Source organism: Hylobates moloch, unplaced genomic scaffold (genome assembly GCF_009828535.3).
Source record: "Hylobates moloch isolate HMO894 unplaced genomic scaffold, HMol_V3 SCAFFOLD_13, whole genome shotgun sequence".
NCBI classification, from domain to species: Eukaryota; Metazoa; Chordata; class Mammalia; order Primates; family Hylobatidae; genus Hylobates; species Hylobates moloch.
The window spans coordinates 47954118-47971974 of NW_026652288.1; the positions used below are offsets into that span (position 1 = coordinate 47954118).

The following is a 17857-nucleotide window of genomic DNA, read 5'->3' on the forward strand; positions in this document are numbered from 1 at the left end:
GCTCTCTGAGCACAAGCCACGTGCTTCTGGCACACCCTGCTTTGCGCTGAGATAGAACTTGGGGAATCATCTGTTTTCAGGCGGGTGAGGGGCTAGAGCCTGCCTTGTTTGGGAGGAGGGTGGCTCTGTTCAGAATAGGGGTAGCTCAGGCTCTGGCCAGCCTTCTCCCACCCCCAACAGCTCCCCCCATCCTTGACTTCTCAGAATCAGGCCAAGAAGAGCCTATCTGGCCGAGAGGGGGGTGGTGACCTGCGCCTCATCGCCCCCGCTCTCCATCTCATCTCCTGCTCCCAGGGCCCAAATTGTCGTCACTTTCCCAGTGAAGTGTCTGGTCATTTTCAGAAGCAATTTCAGGAGAACATGCAGCTGCTGCTCCCTATCCTGCATTTCCCTTCACAGGGCTGAAGGCACTGTCAGCTCCCTGGGCTGGGGGGTAGGAGAGGGGAAGGGCTAGGGCCCTCACCCCTGTCCTCACTGTGCCCGTTATGTAGATGGACTGGAGTTCAAGGAAGGGCAGGCGCTCCCCCCGTCCTTTACTCTTCTGTCTCTCTCTTCCTCCTCTACTTTCCTGTCTCTGCCTCTCTTTTCTGGAGCCTAGGAGTGTGTGTTTTCATCCCCTGAAACCATAGGGACTCAGTTTCCCCACCTGTGTTACAGGGTTGGAATTGGTTCCATCACTGTGGGAGAAGCTGGAGTTCTGCTACCAGTCCTCCCCTCCCCAGCCCTGCCTCTTCTCTCCCAGCCCTCTCCCTTCGGCTAGTTCAGTGCTCTGAGAGTCTGGGTTGTTTCAGCCTCTGAGGGGCACAAGCCATCCTGGATTCCCCTAACCCCATGAGGAGCCATTCTAGCATCTCACAGCTTAAACCAGCTCTACCTCAGTCCTCCTGGCTTAGTCCATTTCTTCCCCAGGCTCTGAGGGCCTCTTGTTCCTTGCTCTTTGGGCTTTTCTCCAGTTGTCTCCTGGCTGCAGGACATGGCAGGACGTGGAATGCTGTCATCCTTCCACTCTTCATTGATATTTCCACCCAGTGTCACATATGACCCTAGCCCTGCCCTCCCCTTGCCAGTACCCCTCTGGGATTTTGAGAGAGTCCACAAGTTGTGCATGTGGTGGATATATTCAGGCCATCTCGTGTGTACAAGCTAGAGGGTCTGCTTCCACCTCTGGCCCTCAGTGAATTGCTGACTAACCTGTCTCATCACAGCACAACTCTACACACCTTTTCCTGGCCTCATTCCTAACCCATCATAGCCCCAAAGAGGGGAAGTTGCAGGGGAGGAGCTACTAAGGACCCTGGACTCCAAGTACCCTGCTCCTCTAGGCCAGGGACATCATCTGAGATGTGGCTCAAATAAAGGGTGGGTGTTCAACAAAAAACACTTGGGGACTCTATAGCTGCAACACCCACTTTACATGTTATTTCCATATGATTTGTAGGCAAAACGAAGCCCAGGCTGTCCTAGCCCTCCAATACCTCCCTCCCTCATCACCTCTCCAACATAGCCTAGCATTAGCTCTTTCAAGTCTTTGCTAATCCCAGAGATCAAGGGGTGATCAGCTCTCCCTGCCATCCCCTTGTTCCCCCCTGCTTCCCCACCATCCTTGGCTCCTGCCATCCTCTTTGAGATGCTGCATCATCAAAGGACATTATTTATGGTGTACCTTTGCTGAAGCCCTGCTTCCCTGGTGCCAGGGCTTGGGAGCAGGGATGGATGTGTTGGTGGGGGAGAGGGGTGGATGCAGAGATTGGACCCAGGAGGCTTTTAGTCCTCAGCTCTTGGCTTAATACCTCCTCCTCTTGCACACCCAACTCCCTCCAGCTTGCCTAGCTTGGGCCTCCAGCTCCAGATTGGTGGGGTTAGGAGAGGAGGAGGAGGGAGATGGATGAATCCAATTAGGAACAGCACCTGGGCTCCTCACAGGAATGAACCAGTCATGCCATTTGCATGTAAACAGCTTCCCACTTCTCTCCTCATCCTACCAAATGCTCCCAACCCTGGGTCCTGGCCCATGTTCTTTGCCCACACAGCCCTGTAATTAGCTGGGTAATGAGAAACTTTTAATGAGTCCCATTAGCATCTCGCGTAATAAAGAGGCCTTGAGACCCAGCTGCTGTCCTCACTTTGGGATGAACACGGGTCCCTGTGTAGCCAGTGACTTCTGTCATTACAATCTAAGTTCTCGGGTGGGGTGGGACACAAACATTTCAGGACCCCAGCAGCACTTGAGAGGTTCCATGGTGGATCCATGTTTTTGACTGTGATGCAAGAAACTTGGCTCTGGCTTCCTTGTTCATTTTGTAAATAACATTTTTTCCTCTTTTAAGAGACAGAGTCTTACTTTGTTACCCAGGCTGGAGTGCAGCAATGCAATTATAGCTCACCGCAGCCTCAACCTCCTGGGCTCAAGTGATCCTCCTGCCTCAGCCTCTGGGATAGCTGGGGCCACAGGCGTGCACCACCATGCCTGGCTAATTTTTAAAAATGTTTTTGTAGAGATGGGGTCTTACTTGCTATGTTGCTCAGACTGGTCGCGAACTTCTGGCTTCAAGCAATTCTCCCACCTCGCCCTCCTAAAGTGCTGGGAGTATGGGCATGAGCCACCATGTCCAGCCTTGTAAATATATTTTTATTGCGCACCTATTATATGTCAAACATTATAAAGTGAGGGATACAGTAGCAAACAAAACAGACAAAAATTCTTGCCATCATGACACTTATATTCCTGGGTGGGAGTGGTGATAGAAAGACAATAAGTAAAATACTTAGCATAGTGGATGTAATAAGTTCATGAAGGGAAAAATAGAAGTGAGGTATATGGAGTTTTGGGGTAGTGATAATTTTAAATAGGGTGATTGGGGAAGGCTTTGTTGCACAGATTGTTTTTGTAGTAAATATGAGATAAAGATACAGTTATCTCCCAATCTCAAGATGTGGAAGAGTAGAAGATCCCAAATCTTCAAGTCTCTTGGAGAGGGGGGCCACCCATTCCCTCTGGGACAGTTAACTGTTCCCTCACAGGTCAAAGTTTATGCCAGTGCAGTTAAAAGAGTGGGAGACCTGGGGTGAGACAAACCTGGATTTGAGGCTGTTTTTCACTGATTAGTAGCCATATATCCTGGAGCAAGTGACTGAACCTTCTGGGCCTGTTTTCTCACCTGGAAAATCGGAATATTTCCTACTTACATGGTCATGGTGATGAAAACCAGTTGGACTGCTCCACGCCAAAGCACCCTGCAAACATTCAAACCCTGCATCCATTACAAATACTGGGCTGACGGATGGCTCTGGCTTTGCTTTTGCATCTCCGCTGTCTCATTCAGCAGCAGCATCTGGCTCTGGCTCTCGGCTCTGATCCTGGTTCTGAGGCTCCCCTGGAGCTCTCTCCCTTGGGTGAGAAATAAGCAGATAATCTCCCTCATCTGTGTGGGGTGTGAACAAGAGGCTTGAAAGGTCAGAGAAGAAGATGCCTGAACTGCAGGGAGACAGATTAGAATGGAGAAAATGTAACTCTGAGGAAAAAGGGAAGCAATTAAGAGATCAAGGCCGGGGGCGGTGGCTCATGCCTGTAATCCCAACACTGGGAGGCTGAGGCGGGCGGATCATGAGGTCAGGAGTTCGAGACCAGTCTGGCCAACATAGTGAAACCCCGTCTCTACTAAAAATACAAAAAAATTAGCCAGGTATGGTGGTGTGCACCTGTAATCCCAGCTACTTGGGAGGCTGAGGCAGAAGAATTGCGTGAACCCGGGAGGCAGAGGTTGCAGTGAGCCGAGATCGAATCATTGCACTCCAACCTGGGCAACAGTGTGAGACTCTGTCTCCAAAAAATAAAAAAATAAAAAAAAAAAAGAGATCAAGGCCGGGGTAGGGGTGGTGCAGCTATCGAGTTCTGTTCATCCTCTCTGAGATTACATCAGGAGGTGTAAAAGAACTCTAGAAGGATGCAGCTAAGTCCAGCTGATTCAGGGGTCAAGAAGGATTGAGGTGGGAGAGGCATCATGACCACTGGTGAGGAGTGGAGGGAGGCAGACACTGGAGCTTTCTTTGCCCAACAGCAGGAGAGGGGTGTGACACTCACGAGGACCAATGTAATGGGGCAGCTCCCTCTAGGAGGGGGACAGGAGAGGACTGGAGGGGATGCTAAACTCACCTTCTAACCCTCAGGGGTCTGAGCCTGATTGTCCTGGGTGGGGAGGGGTGCCTGCCTGAAACTGTTTTAGCCCAGGAATCAAGCCTGAAGTTTACAGGGCAAGGAGCTGGTGGATGAACAAGGTGGGGAAAGAGGCCCAGGGTCCACATCTACTGAGCTGGACTCAGGCATGGGAATTGGTGTTGTGAGGGCCAAGACACTTGGCCTCCTAAAAGTTTGCTGAAAATCACTGACATGAGACTAATTGATTCATAGGAGAAAAGGTAGATAAATTTATTTAATATGTATATATGAGCACCTTTAGAATGAAGACCCAAAGATACAGGGGAAATTGCCAGTTATTTATTTATTTTTTTTGGAGATGGAGTCTCGCTGTGGCCCCCACGCTGGAGTGCAGTGGCACGATCTCGGCTCACTGCAACCTCCACTTGCTGGGTTCAAGCAATTCTCCTGCCTCATCCTCCTGAGTAGCTGTGACTACAGGCACACACCACCATGCCCGGCTAATTTTTTGTATTTTTTAATAGAGACAGGGTTTCACCATGCTGGCCAGGCTGGTCTCAAACTCCTGACCTTGTGATCTGCCCGCCTCGGCCTCCCAAAGTGCTGGGATTATAGGCGTGAGCCACCGCACCCAGCCTGAAATTGCCAGTTTTTATGTTTTACAAAGTATGGACAGCTATGTAGAAATATGACTGGACAGAAGGGCATGCTCTAATGTTAAGACTGAGTGGGGAAACCCAGGAAGGCCTGTTGAGATTCCTCCTGGCCTCTCTCATTCCTTCCTTCTGGGTATGGGGCAGGACCCTCTCTGGAACAGGGAGATCTTAGGACCTAAGTCAAATAAGGTAGGTCAGATAATTTTTTATGGCCAGTTTTTACATAGAGTAATTTTAGGTTTTATGGCTGGCTTTCGGGAAAAGAAGTTCTGGTTTTTATAGCTGGCCTTGGGGGAGAATGGGACCCAGCGACAGGAGGACAGGAGAGGGTCAGAGAAAAACTCTGCTTCTGAGGCTGCTACTGAAGCCTTCATCTTAGGGTATTGTCTTCTGAGCCCTAGCATTCCTCGGTGTGAAAAATTTTAAAGAAATTTTATAGTCCAGAAATTGAGTTGGTGAATTGTCTTATAAGCCATGGAACTAGTCTCTTAGTCCTGAGAATAGGCCAGTCTAGTTAAATAGTTATTAGTTGTGTCTAATTTTAGGCAGTGTGTTGCAGATGGGCTTCCACCAAAGCCAGGCCTCTATATGATATGAGTAATCAGTTATTTAGTAAGAGGCATTTTTGTCTCAATAAATAAATAAATAAAAATATACGAATAAATGAATGTATGTTTCTTATCAGACTACGTCTGTTCTATCATTAATTCCAAAAGGGAGGAGGGTGTGGTTCCCCCTTCCCATCATGGCCTGACCTAGTTTTCAGGTTAATTTTAGAACACCCTTGGCTGTGAGGAGTGGTCCATTCAGATGGTTTAGGGAGTCTTAGAATTTTACTTTTGGTTTACAAAGTCATGTGAATTAAGCAGACATTTGAGTTAAAGTTTTTATTTTTTAATAAAATATTTGATTTAAGCACTTTTTTAACTGAATTAATTAGAGCTCTTTTATATATTTTGATAATGGAACATTATATACACAGGCACATATAAATATGTAGACACATAAACAGAAGTAGAGCTTATAGATTTATACTTTTTTTTTTTTATGAGACAGTTTCTCCTTCTGTCACCTAGGCCGGAGTGTAGTGGTGCCATCACAGCTCACTGCAGCCTCGAACTCCAGGGCTCAAGCAATCCTTCCACCTGACTAGCTGGGACTACAGGCGCGTGCCACCATGCCTGGCTAATTCATGTATTTTCTGTAGATATGGGGGGTTTTACCATCTTGTCCAGCTGGTCTTGAACTCCTGGGCTCAAGCAATTTTCCCAACTTGACCTACCAAAGTGTTGGAATTACAGGCGTGAGGCACTACACCAGACTAGATTTTTTATGTTAGTTTCTAGGTAGTTTTCCCCAATTTCAGACTATCAATTTTTAAATTATCTGTTTTATGTCTTAATTATTAACTAGGCAACTCTAAACTTGTATCTCTAAGACATGACTTTTAGGTGAAATAAGGTAGAAAATGTATATTTCAAAGGCATGGAATTTAGATCTAAATAAAGGTAAAGTTATCTAAATTTTAAGCTGTTGCCTTTTCTATTCTAAAAGGTTTTGGAGGTTTGGGTGTAGAGAGGGAGATGCCCTTACAAATGGAGTTTTTGTTGTTGTTGTTTTTGTTTTGAGACAGAGTCTTGCTCTGTCACCCAGAGTCTTGCTCTGTCGCCCAGGCTGGAGTGCAGTGGCACGGTCTCTGCTCACTGCCACCTCCACCTCCCGGGTTCAAGTGATTCTCCTGCCTCAACCTCCTGAGTAGTGGGGATTACAGCTGTGAGCCACCACGCTCAGCTAATTTTTGTATTTTTAGTAGAGACTGGGTTTCACCATGCTGGCCAGGCTGATCTCGAACTCCCAACCTCAGGTGATCCACTTGCCGTGGCCTCCCAAAGTGCTGGGATAACAGGCATGAGCCACTGCCCGGCCTTTTCTGAGTTTTTTTAAGGAGTCTGAGTCATTAGAAGCCTTTTCTAGATTTTTAAAAAATGTGATATTGAAGATGGCAAAGAGGAAGGAGGAATAGGGTGGAGTAAAAGTAAATGGGAGAATAGTTTTTAAGAAAGGAAGTGAATAGAGACATCAAACACATTTTAAAAAAAAGATTTTAGTCCACTGAACAAAATTTTTTAAAATAAGATTTAAAGAGAAAACACAGGAAGGCTTTAAAAATATACACATAGCTTGAAAATTAGCTTTTAATTAAGCTGACTTCTAACCATGGAGCTCTTTAACAAAAATTCTTTTAAATTTCTCTCTCTCTCTCCTTTAAAACTTTTTGTAGAGATGGGGTTTCGCCCTGTTACCCAGGCTGGTCTCAAGTCCGGGCAACTTCTGGGCTAAAGCGATCTGCCTGTCTTGGCCTCCCAAGTGATAAGATTACAGGTGTGAGCCACTGCACCTCACCTTAAATCTCGTTACCAGATTTTAGTTGGGACAAATGCTGATATTTTAAAAGTCACATAAATATTAAGCCAAAAAGGACTGATTTCTGATTAGGAAGGAAACCCTAAGCCACGGCGGGAATTTTAATTATTAAACTGTAAAATAGAGCAGCCTTCATTGTTAATTTTGTACGGAATCCAAAATGGCAGTTTGAGTGTAATTGTTTTAGGTCAGGTTTTTGTGCTTTAATTTAATCAAGACAATTTTTAAGGATAGCTGTGACACTATTATGTGTCCTTTCAATTTGATCTTTCTATCAATTCTTTAGAACAAGTGATTTTTTTAAATTTAGGAATTTTAGTCTAAAGGATTTATCTTTTGGCCATTGACAATTAGAATTTTTAATGGGGTATTTAATTCCAATAGCGACTTAATCCAAAGGTTTCTTTATGTCAAAGAAAACAGAAGCCCAGGAGGGATGAGACCTTGTAAGACAAAACTCCCCTAGGAGCTTGGAATGTTTGAAAAGACATGTGTTGAGCTCCCAATCTTTTCATACTGGCTGTGATAGTACCTGAAAAATCACGTCCTTTGGATGGTGGAGACCAAGCGGGAATATCCCCATCTAGTCACGTCATGCTCTCAAGGACATAAGACAAGAGGGAAACCTCTCACCCTGTTTTTATTTCAGGGACTGGCAGCAAAGTTTATCATAACAGAAGTCAGCATAACCAGAACCACAAAACTGACCAGTTTGCAGCGCCGGCTCAAACAGTGGGTTGCAGGCCTGTTCTACCCTAGGGTACCCCTCCTTATGACAGAACACCAAAAGACAAAGACAAAAACAAAGGAAAATGGCAACAACAACAAAAAAGCTATTTCTGAAAGGAAAACGGCAACAACAACAAAAAAAGCTATTTCTGAAAGGAATGGGGTCAAACAATATGAATACTTATACCACAAAGTACTAAAAAATATATCAGACTCACTATACCAAGGTTAGTCACACACAAAACCTGTTCTCTCATTAATCTTACATTTGGAAAGGAAAAGGGAAACAATGATTTTTACTGTCCACTCATCCAGAGTCCACAGAGGGAGAGACGAAAACTGGAAAACTGGGAGTCTGGTAGGAAATTCTCACTCTTCTGCTGGCTTGTCAGGTTCCTGTATTTCCTTCTCTGTGGCTTCCAGAAAAGCACAATAGCTTTGGTGGTCTTATTTGTGATGCCAAACGGTGGTCTTGGCCCCCTAAAGTTTCAGTGAAAATCACTGACATGAAGCAGATTAATAGGGAAAAAGGCATACAAATTTATTTAATATGAATGGGAGCCTTTAGAATGAAGCCTTGAAGCTACAGGGGAAATTGTCTATTTTTATGTTTAGGTTTAACAAAGTATGGACAGCTGTGTAGAAATAAGACTGGACAGAAAGGGCATGATCTAATGTTAACAGACTTGAGTGGGGCCACCCAGCAAGGCCTGTCTGTTGAGATTCCTCCTGGCCGCTTTCATTCCTTCCTTCTGGGTGTGGGGCAGGACCCTCTCTGGAATGGAGGTTTTATGACCTAAGTCAAATAATGTAGGTCAGATAATTTTTTTTTTTTTTTTTTTTTTGAGATGGAGTCTCTCTCTCAACAGGCTGGAGTGCAGTGGCGTGATCTCGGCTCACTGCAACCTCCGCCTCCTGGGTTCAAGCCATTCTCCTGCCTTTGCCTCCTGAGTAGCTGGGATTACAGGTGTGTGCCACCATGCCCAGCTAATTTTTGTATTTTTAGTAGAGACGGGGTTTCACCTTGTTGGTCAGGCTGGTCTCAAATTCCTGACCTTGTGATCCACCTGCCTCGGCCTCCCAAAGTGCTGGGATTACAGGCGTGAGCCACTGTGCCCGGCCTTTTTTTTTTTTTTTTTTTTTTTTTAGAAAGTTGTATTTTGGGCTTTTTAACTAGCTTGTTTTTTAGTTAGATTATTGGCTTTAGGGTAGAGCCCTTTAATAAATAGGGGGAAGAAAACATAGTTTTTAGGGCCTCATATTTAAATGTGTAAAGCAGGCATAGCTGGAAGGCAGAATACAGATCCCCCCTAATCAAGGATCCCATTTTTATATTGAATCCTAGGCCCCCCAAAAGAGGGAAACGTCATGGGACGAGATGTGTGGCATTTTTATCGTGTGCCCCACTGTAAAGATGCTCCCCCAAGGCTGCCAGCCCAGTGCCGATTAGCCCACTCTGTGCTTAGCCTTTTTTTTTTTTTTTTTTTTTGAGGTGGAGTCTTGCTGTGTTGCCCAGGCTGGAGTGCAATGGAGTGATCTCGGCTCACTGCAATCTCTGCCTCATCGGTTCAAGCAATTCTCCTGCCTCAGCCTCCCAAGTAGCTGGGATTACAGGCACCTGCCACCATGCTCGGCTAATTTTTTGTATTTTTAGTAGAGATGGGGTTTCAACATGTTGGCCAGGCTGGTCTCGAACTTCTGACCCCAAGTGATCCGCCCACCTCGGCCTCCCAAAGTGCTGGGATTACAGGCGTGAGCCACTGCGCCTGGCGTGCTTAGCCTATTTTTAATGGGAGTTTCATCCTCAATGGTGAGTGCTTTCATTGTCTTTAGGTGCCCAAATCATGTTTTTAAAAATTTAAATGCACAAAGAAATAAGTAGCCTTGTATAGTTGTAATAATTTGTGGTGAATAACTGTCATAAGTCATCTCTAAAACTGTATTTTTTATCTAGTTATTATATATGACTAGCTGTATGTCTAGTTTTTTAAATAATACAAAGTAATTTATTTTTGGCATCCTCAAAAACCAAAGAGATTAGGTAATGTAGTGTAGAAGAGAGCAGAGCTTTAGACCTGAGAAGAATCTGCCCATGACTCTTGAAACTCCACAATGAAAGTAGGAGACCCCGAAAAAGGGGTGAGTGTCATCTTTTCTGAATTTTTTTTTTTTTAGATGGAGTCTCGCTCCGTCACCAGGCTGGAGTGCAGTGGTGCAATCTCGGCTCAGCCTCCCGAGTAGCTAGGATTACAGGCACGTGCCACCATGCCCAGCTAATTTTTGTATTTTTAGTAGAGACAGCATTTCACCATGTTGGCCAGGATGGTCTCGATCTCTTGACCTCATGATCCGCCCGCCTCGGCCTCCCAAAGTGCTGGGATTACAGGCGTGAGCCACCGCGCTTGGCCAGTCAGATAATTTTTTTGGCCAGTTTTTACATAGAGTGATTTTAGGTTTTATGGCTGGCTTTGGGGCAGAGGGGTTCTGGTTTTTATAGCTGGTCTTGGGGGAGAATGGAACTGAGTGACAAGAGGACAGGAGAGGGTCAGAGAAAAACTTCTGCTTCTGAGGCTGCTATTGAAGCCTTCATTTTGGGGTATTGTCCTTTAAGCCCCAGCAGTGTCAAACTGTACACAAACCATACACAGCAGCCAGCTCGGGTGCTGTTAGGAAATGGGCTCACTGCTGGGTCTGTGGGGTATGTGTGTGTCTGGGTGTGTGGCTGCTGTCTGCATCCTCCTCCCCCCTACAGCCTCCCCGCCTCCCCTCCAGCCACCCTGGGATTGGTGACTCTCAGCCCCTCCCCTCAGCTCCCCTAGACCCTCCCAGAGCCTTTATCAGGGAGCTGGGACTGAGTGACTGCAGCCTTCCTAGATCCCCTCCACTCGATTTCTCTCTTTGCAGCAGCACCGGCAGCACCAGTGTGTGAGGGGAGCAGGCAGCGCTCCCAGCCAGTTCCTTGATCCTGCCAGACCACCCAGCCCCCGGCACAGAGCTGCTCCACAGGTAGGCGAGCAGGAGAATGTTGGATGGACCGGAGCTGGCACCAGGGGACAGGAGCCAGCATCAGGAGGGAATAAAGCAGATGGCAGCCTCTGATAGGGGAGCAGGGGACTGGGAAGGTGAGCACAAAGCACCTGTAGGGCCTAGAGCTGGTTAGTGTTTGGAGCCTGTGGCTGCAGACTCATTCTTTCATACCAGAAAGTTTTTGCCTAAGTCTTGGGATTATCTAGTACTGGAAAATAGCATCCAGGATCCCTCCTCCAGCTGACTAAGGAAACAGACCAGTCCATGTCCTATAAATCTATCATCTTCCTTGGGAGCTAGAGTCCCCCTGGCACCACTATAGCATTGCACATCTCCTGGGGAGATATCTGATGGGGAAGCAGGGATACTAAGCCCAAGGATTGTACCCCCTTCTCAGAAATACTTTCCACCCTCTCTCCAGACCAGGGCTTGGACAGTGGAGTTGGGGGCTGGGGAAGCAGGGTCAAGCCAAGCTGCTGGTAATGAACGTCTCTTGTGTCTTCACCCATGCTGTATCTTCCTCTTCTCTCCTTTACCTGAGTCCTGTCCCTTTGCTCTCCCAGGCACCATGAGGATCATGCTGCTATTCACAGCCATCCTGGCCTTCAGCCTAGCTCAGAGCTTTGGGGCTGTCTGTAAGGAGCCACAGGAGGAGGTGGTTCCTGGCAGGGGCCGCAGCAAGGTAAGTCTCCCCTGGCAGAGTACTGGGGACGTCATGGGAACTTGGGACTCTGCCTGTCTGGACAGCTGTAGTGAGGAAACTGGGGTGGGTGGGTTGTCCATCAGAGCGCATTTTGCCTCCCTTTGGATTTCTTTGTTTCTCTGGTCCTTTCACATTCCCGCTGTCTCCAGGTGTGTTTGTGTCTCGGTATCTCTGCATGTCTTTGACACCTTGTACATAAAATGTGCCCTACAAATATGTTGTTTGGTGGGTTGATCGATGGGAGACTTGGTGATTGCGTGGTACTGTGAGGGGTGAGCTAGGGTGATCTAAGGCTCTCTGTGGTCTACCTCAGGTCCCTTTGCAAGGGACAGATCTCTTCTATTTCCTGGATGGTATGAAACAGTCAGAATTTCTTTCCCAAATGGTCATTTGTGTGCTATTTTACCTATTAGTTATGTGTATTGTTTTATTTTCAAAATGCAAATAAATTCCCTTATCTTTTTCTCATCCACCCCCAGTAACCTCAGGTGCTTCGAAGATCCCAACCCCTTCCTTCTTCTCTTTTCTCCCTTGCCCGCCCCTATCCTCTGCTTAGTCAGGATGGGAAAACAACAACAGCAAAAAAACCAGGTTGAGCCTTGATTTCCACAGTTCCTTTACGAAACAGAATCGGAATTGTCAGGGTAGGGGCACAGGGGGAGGATAGGGAGGAAGTCTTTTCAAGGGTTTGAAATGACAGCAATTACATCAGTACAAATGCTTTTAAGATGATTACGGGTGGGACTTATTACAAATTCAATGTGTGAAGTTTAACTGCCTCTTCAGCTCAAATCTGTTTAGCATCTCATTACAGGAGGTGGGCAGAGTATTCAACAATTTGGGAAAAGTGGCTGCCTGAATGCCACATGCTGGGCCAAGGGAGATATCACCAGGGCAGCCTTGCAGGTGGCAGCAGTTGTGCCATATCCAAAAGGCCAGAACCGTTAAAAAAAAAAACACCCAGGGGAGTGCCAAGTATGGGCTGGACACCGTTTGGAGCCACGAAATTCCAGCCTAGGATAGTAGAGTATCTGGGTTCTTCTGAGACAAACTTGTTTCAAGACCCTGGCCAATGAGATATCCCCTCTGCCCCTCTTGGTCAATGAATGAGAGGGATTGCCATCCTACCCCTTCTCCCTGAGAGTCTGTGAGGATGAGGGAAATTGGGGCAGGAAGAGGGTAGTACATAGGTGTGCCCAGGCAACTGGGTTGGTATGTGTGGGGGTGCGTTCTTTGTAAATGCACTTCTGTGTGTGCACAACAGCCAAAGGATGCCTGGGTTCTGGAAAGAGAGGCACTGCCGAGACTTGAGATTTGAGGTGAAAATCTCCAGCCATGATCATTGTTATTGTCTCTCTGCAGCTGCAATTAACTGGCTGTGTGGTGTGTGCCCACCACCCTGCTGTACCCAAGTTGCTAAAAAAAAAAAAAAATCACAGGGACAATCAAGAGCCCGTGCTGGGCAACAGCTCTAGACCTTGGGGTTCAGTTGTGGAGAGAAGAAGACGTGCCTTCTGAGCATGTTGCCTTCCTGGAATTCTAGACCTAGGGCCGAAAAGGGAGAGGGAGAGAAAACTAGAGGCAGAAAGCCATGAAGAATAGAGAAAGACGTGGTGGAAAACAGGGAGAGAAACATCCGTGGACATCATGCAGAGTGGGGGAATCACAGGTGCAGATGTGTGCCTCCAACCTCACCACGCATGTGAATCACCTGGGGGGCTGCTTAAAATGCAGATTCTGTCTCAGGAGGTCTGGGGTAGGAACAAGAGTCTGCATTTCTAGCAGGCTCTGTGTAGTGCTGGTGTTGCTGTTGGTCCATAGGTCACTCCTGGAGCACCTACTTCTCGTCCAGTGTGAACCAGAGGAAACTCTGAAAGAAATAGGGTGTCGGATTCAGGATGGGCTCAGGAAGAGGCTGTTTCTTGTGGGAAAAGGATGAGTGGATCCGGGGGGGAGCCTCCTGCCTCAGCCCTCTTTGTTTCTTCCCTAGAGGGATCCGGATCTCTACCAGCTGCTTCAGAGACTCTTCAAAAGCCACTCATCTCTGGAGGGATTGCTCAAAGCCCTGAGCCAGGCTAGCACAGGTAGGAGGCAGCCCTAGGAGAGAGGGGAATGAGAGGCAGGATTCTGAAGATAAGAGGCCTGGGAGATCCTTTTAGATGGGAGGGAGATGGGGGATAGCTTAGTGAATCGGTGAGGGTTGTGATCTGAACCCCCCTCATCACTTTCCAACTTCACTCCCCATTTAGACATTTGTTCTTGGTTTCACAGATCCTAAGGAATCAACATCTCCCGAGAAACGTGAGTAGCCTCTTCTCCCTCCCTATCTTTTGCCACTTGCCCAGAGCTCTGTGGGGCATTGGGCCCAGGGGCCAGTTTGTCCAGCCCCTTCTCACCTGGTACAAACAATATGCCAGCTGCCACTGCCCAGCCAACCTTTGCTGAAAGGGAGAAGCCATCCGGAACTAGGAGGAAGCTGGTGTGAGGGGCGTGGTGGGCTCTCCCTCTGCTGGCTGGTCCTTGGAAAACCAGGGGATCTCTTCATGGCCCTGAAGATTCCAAGTCAGGCACCTGCTAGAGCAGAAAATTCTTGAAATGTGGAAGAAGGAAAGGTGGGCAGAAAGAGTGGGTTTAGGGGAGGCACTTGCTAACTGAGGAGTCATGCTTTGACGGGAAAAAGGAACAGAGACCAAAAACCCAGTCTCAGAAGTGTTGACCCATGCCTGGGGAGATGCATCACTTTCTCACCATCACTGCTGACAATGTTGGCCCTTTTCTGCAGGTGACATGCATGACTTCTTTGTGGGACTTATGGGCAAGAGGAGCGTCCAGCCAGGTAGGAGTGTGTGCGGGTACAGTGGAAGGGCTTAGGGTACTGGCAGAATATGATAGAAGTCACGTGCCTCATATTTGTCACCAGAGGGAAAGACAGGACCTTTCTTACCTTCAGTGAGGGTTCCTCGACCCCTTCATCCCAATCAGCTTGGATCCACAGGAAAGCTTTCCCTGGGAACAGAGGAGCAGAGACCTTTATAAGGTAGTCCTGCTGCAGCTGGGAGGAAGGACAGGGAGACTCTGCTTCCTCCCCAGTCTCCCAACTCTGTCTTTGAACACTGCCCTTCATAGCCAGCCCTTTGCTGTTGGATCAGGGTGTAGTTCACGTTCAGAAAGATCCCTCTTACTTACACTGTTCGCTTTACCCTAGACTCTCTTACTGATGTCAATCAAGAGAACGTCCCCAGCTTTGGCATCCTCAAGTATCCCCCGAGAGCAGAATGAGGTAAGGATTGTTCATTAGAGAGGGAAGAGGGGACTGGCGAGGGGGCTGTGGGGGTTGCCAGCTGTGCATTTCCTCCCATGCTACAGGTATTAAAGCTCATAGATTTGCCCTGAAATATACTGCCAGTGCCTAGCACACTGTCAGTCAAACACAAGGACACTTAGAGGCACATGTGTTTGTACACATCCTCCCGTCTTTCATCTCTTTCCTCTGGATCATGGACTGCAGCTGACTATTGAGCAGGAGTGAGTGTTGGGAGATGAGGAGAGAGGGGCTTCCCCGATGGGCAACTTCTGTTGTTTGGACTTCTTTCTTTTCTGATCTATGCAAAAAGATGGAGAAATTATTATCTGATAATTACAAATACCACAACCAATTCCCAGGCAAGCATTTGCCTCCCAGGCAGGCTGAGCCTTTCGGATCACTCAGAATTCTGGGTTAATGGGTCCAGAGAGTAGTCATACACAAGGATGATTCAGGCAGAAATGCAAGGAACTCTGAAATCTAATGGGGATTAGCAGGAAACCATATCTGAATCTCTCTTTAGCATAATGAATAAGAACATGGCCTGAATATGAATCCTGGATCTGCCACTCTACCTGTATCTTTTTGGCCAAGGTACATACCCTCCTGTGCTTCAGTTTCCTCATCGAAAAATGAAAGTGATAATAGTATCTCGCAGGGTTGTGGTTTTGAGGATTGAGTATAGGTAAAGTGTTCAGAACAGTGCCGGGTGCACAGTGCTGTGTGCCAATTTTATGATAATTGTCCCAGTTTGGGAGGTATGGGGGATGTCCTAATGTTTCCGCTGACTGGCTCTGTCTGGACCCCAGGCCTGAGTGGGCTGACAGATTCCTCATTTGGTATGCGAGTGTGAGAGTCCCCCAGGGAAGCGTCTAGTCAAAACACGAAACTTCTGCCTTGACACTGTCTTCCCACACACAGCAAGAGCAGCTCCGCCAATGGCTTTCTTTTCACTAGTTTCCAAAGAGGTGGGGTGGAGGGAGTGAAAAGGAGAGGGAGAGGGATTGGGAAGGCTCATAATCATGGAAAGCCTCCTGCCTTTCTCCCTGTGTCCCTGTTACCCATACTCATTGGTTTCAAGGTGGTACGCCCAAGACCCAAGGAGCTGGTCCTTGATGATGCTGCCTGTGCATGAATTCCTGGGACCAGAGACTGGGTCTGGCCCCCCATTTAGTGTTGGGTGAGAGGGCACAAAGAGCTATAATAACTGTAACTTGCTGATTACATGGTAGTTACTGTATCATTTTGCGCTCATTAGATGGTTATTTCAGTCCTGCCGACGGCCAGATAATTATACGAGCAGCTATATCTGGATGACATACTCTCCTCCAGCGTTAAGCACTGGCCATAAAGATAATTACAGTGCAATTTTGCTATAGTATTTTATACAAATGGCAAAAACAAGTGCATTGTGGAAATCTACTTTTAATGCTTGTTTGTGCATCCAGGCTCTTTCAGAGGGACCCATAATTGCAGCCTTCATAATCTTACCACTGAGGGAGCATTCCCAACCTGTTAGGTGTCAGGCAGAATAGGACATAAGGTTTCTGGGAGCTGGCATTTAAAGATTAGATGAAATGGATCAACACAGATCATTGTGTCATCTGATTTCATTCATGTGAAACTGTAAGTAATCCCTGGGCCTGTGCTTCCTCTGGGAGGTTTCTGGGAAGAGGAGGAACTGGATAAGGCAGGGGGAGCATTCATAGTAGGGCACCTTGGACACGGCTGTGTGTATGTCTGGCTCATGGGGGTGCTAGGATGGCATGAACTTGGTTCCTACATCTTTGGTCTGCATGGGTCCCACTGGCCATGGACACAGGTGTGTAGAGTAATGTAAATATGGCAGCTGGGAAGGTGCAAGTACCTGCGGCTAGGAGAGTTCCGTCCTCAAGCCCAAAGCCTGGAGGGCAGGCTGAGGGTCAAGACTCTTGTTCTTTCCTCTTTCACAGACGCCTCTCCCCTTCTCTCCTGCTGCCCCAGCAGGTTTTCAGTGGGAGTTTTTTACAGGACATAAGATGTGATTTCGGTGTGTTGTTTTTTTTTTGTCCTCAGTACTCCACTTCCGGACTCCTGCACTGCATCAGGAAGACCTCTTTCCCTGTCCCAATCCCCAGGTGCGCACGCTCCTGTTACCCTTTCTCTTCCCCGTTCTTGTAACATTCTTGTGCTTTGACTCCTTCTCCATCTTTTCTACCTGACCCTGGTGTGGAAACTGCATAGTGAATATCCCCAATCCCAATGGGCATTGACTGTAGAATCTCCTAGAGTTCCTGTAGTGTCCTACATTAAAAATATAATGTCTCTCTCTACTCCTCAACAATAAAGGATTTTTTGCATATGAATGATGTGATGTGTGTGTTTACTTGTTTGGTTAGTGGGTTTTTCTGTTCCTTGACTCCTCCAGGTCCATGGCAAATACACACATACTTATGATACACACACTTCATATTTAAATGTAAATAACTTTACATATCTTTTTGTACATATCTATTTCCTGAACCGTGCCTAACACAGTGCTTTGCACGATGAGTATCAGATTTATTTAGTGATTAAAATAAATACATGAAATTGGCAGATAGTTTCTAACATACAAAGATTTTCACAGACCAGTTTTAGATAAAGAAAAAACAGGCCGGGCCCGGTGGCTCACGCCTGTAATCCCAGCACTTTGGGAGGCCGAGGCGGGTGGATCACGAGCTCAGGAGGTCGAGACCAGCCTGACCAACACAGTGAAACCCCAGCTCTACTAAAAATACAAAAATTAGCCAGGCATGGTGGCACATGCCTGTAATTCCAGCTACTTGGGAGGCTGAGGCCGGAGAATCGTTTGAACCCAGGAGGCGGAGGTTGCAGTG

At 47.1% G+C, this 17857-nt stretch overlaps 1 protein-coding gene across 3 annotated transcripts; it reads left to right on the forward strand.

The window, feature by feature from the left end:
* Window positions 1-11040: 11040 nt before the first annotated feature.
* TAC3 (tachykinin precursor 3) lies at window positions 11041-17299 on the forward strand. 3 transcript variants are annotated; one of them, XM_058426618.1, is made up of 7 exons: window positions 11041-11087; window positions 11556-11674; window positions 13686-13779; window positions 13967-13996; window positions 14478-14531; window positions 14901-14975; window positions 17055-17299. In XM_058426618.1, exons 1-6 carry the CDS (start codon window positions 11051-11053, stop codon window positions 14972-14974), a joined length of 408 nt encoding a protein of 135 aa, XP_058282601.1. In that variant the 5' UTR covers window positions 11041-11050; the 3' UTR covers window position 14975; window positions 17055-17299. The 3 variants fall into 3 exon arrangements, with proteins under 3 accessions (XP_058282601.1, XP_058282603.1, XP_058282602.1); XM_058426620.1 differs by lacking the exon at window positions 17055-17299 and adding an exon at window positions 16448-16844; XM_058426619.1 differs by lacking the exon at window positions 17055-17299 and adding an exon at window positions 15523-15595.
* Window positions 17300-17857: the final 558 nt, after the last annotated feature.

What these genes read in the sequence shown, in the direction of transcription:
- TAC3 (XM_058426618.1), top strand. Translation starts at nt 11,051, where the DNA reads ATGGCAGCCTCTGATAGGGGAGCAGGGGACTGGGAAG. An exon ending in CCTGAGCCAGGCTAGCACAG is followed by an intron (nt 13,780 to 13,966) that starts GTAGGAGGCAGC and finishes TTGGTTTCACAG; the next exon opens with ATCCTAAGGAATCAACATCT. An exon ending in CAAGAGGAGCGTCCAGCCAG is followed by an intron (nt 14,532 to 14,900) that starts GTAGGAGTGTGT and finishes GCTTTACCCTAG; the next exon opens with ACTCTCTTACTGATGTCAAT.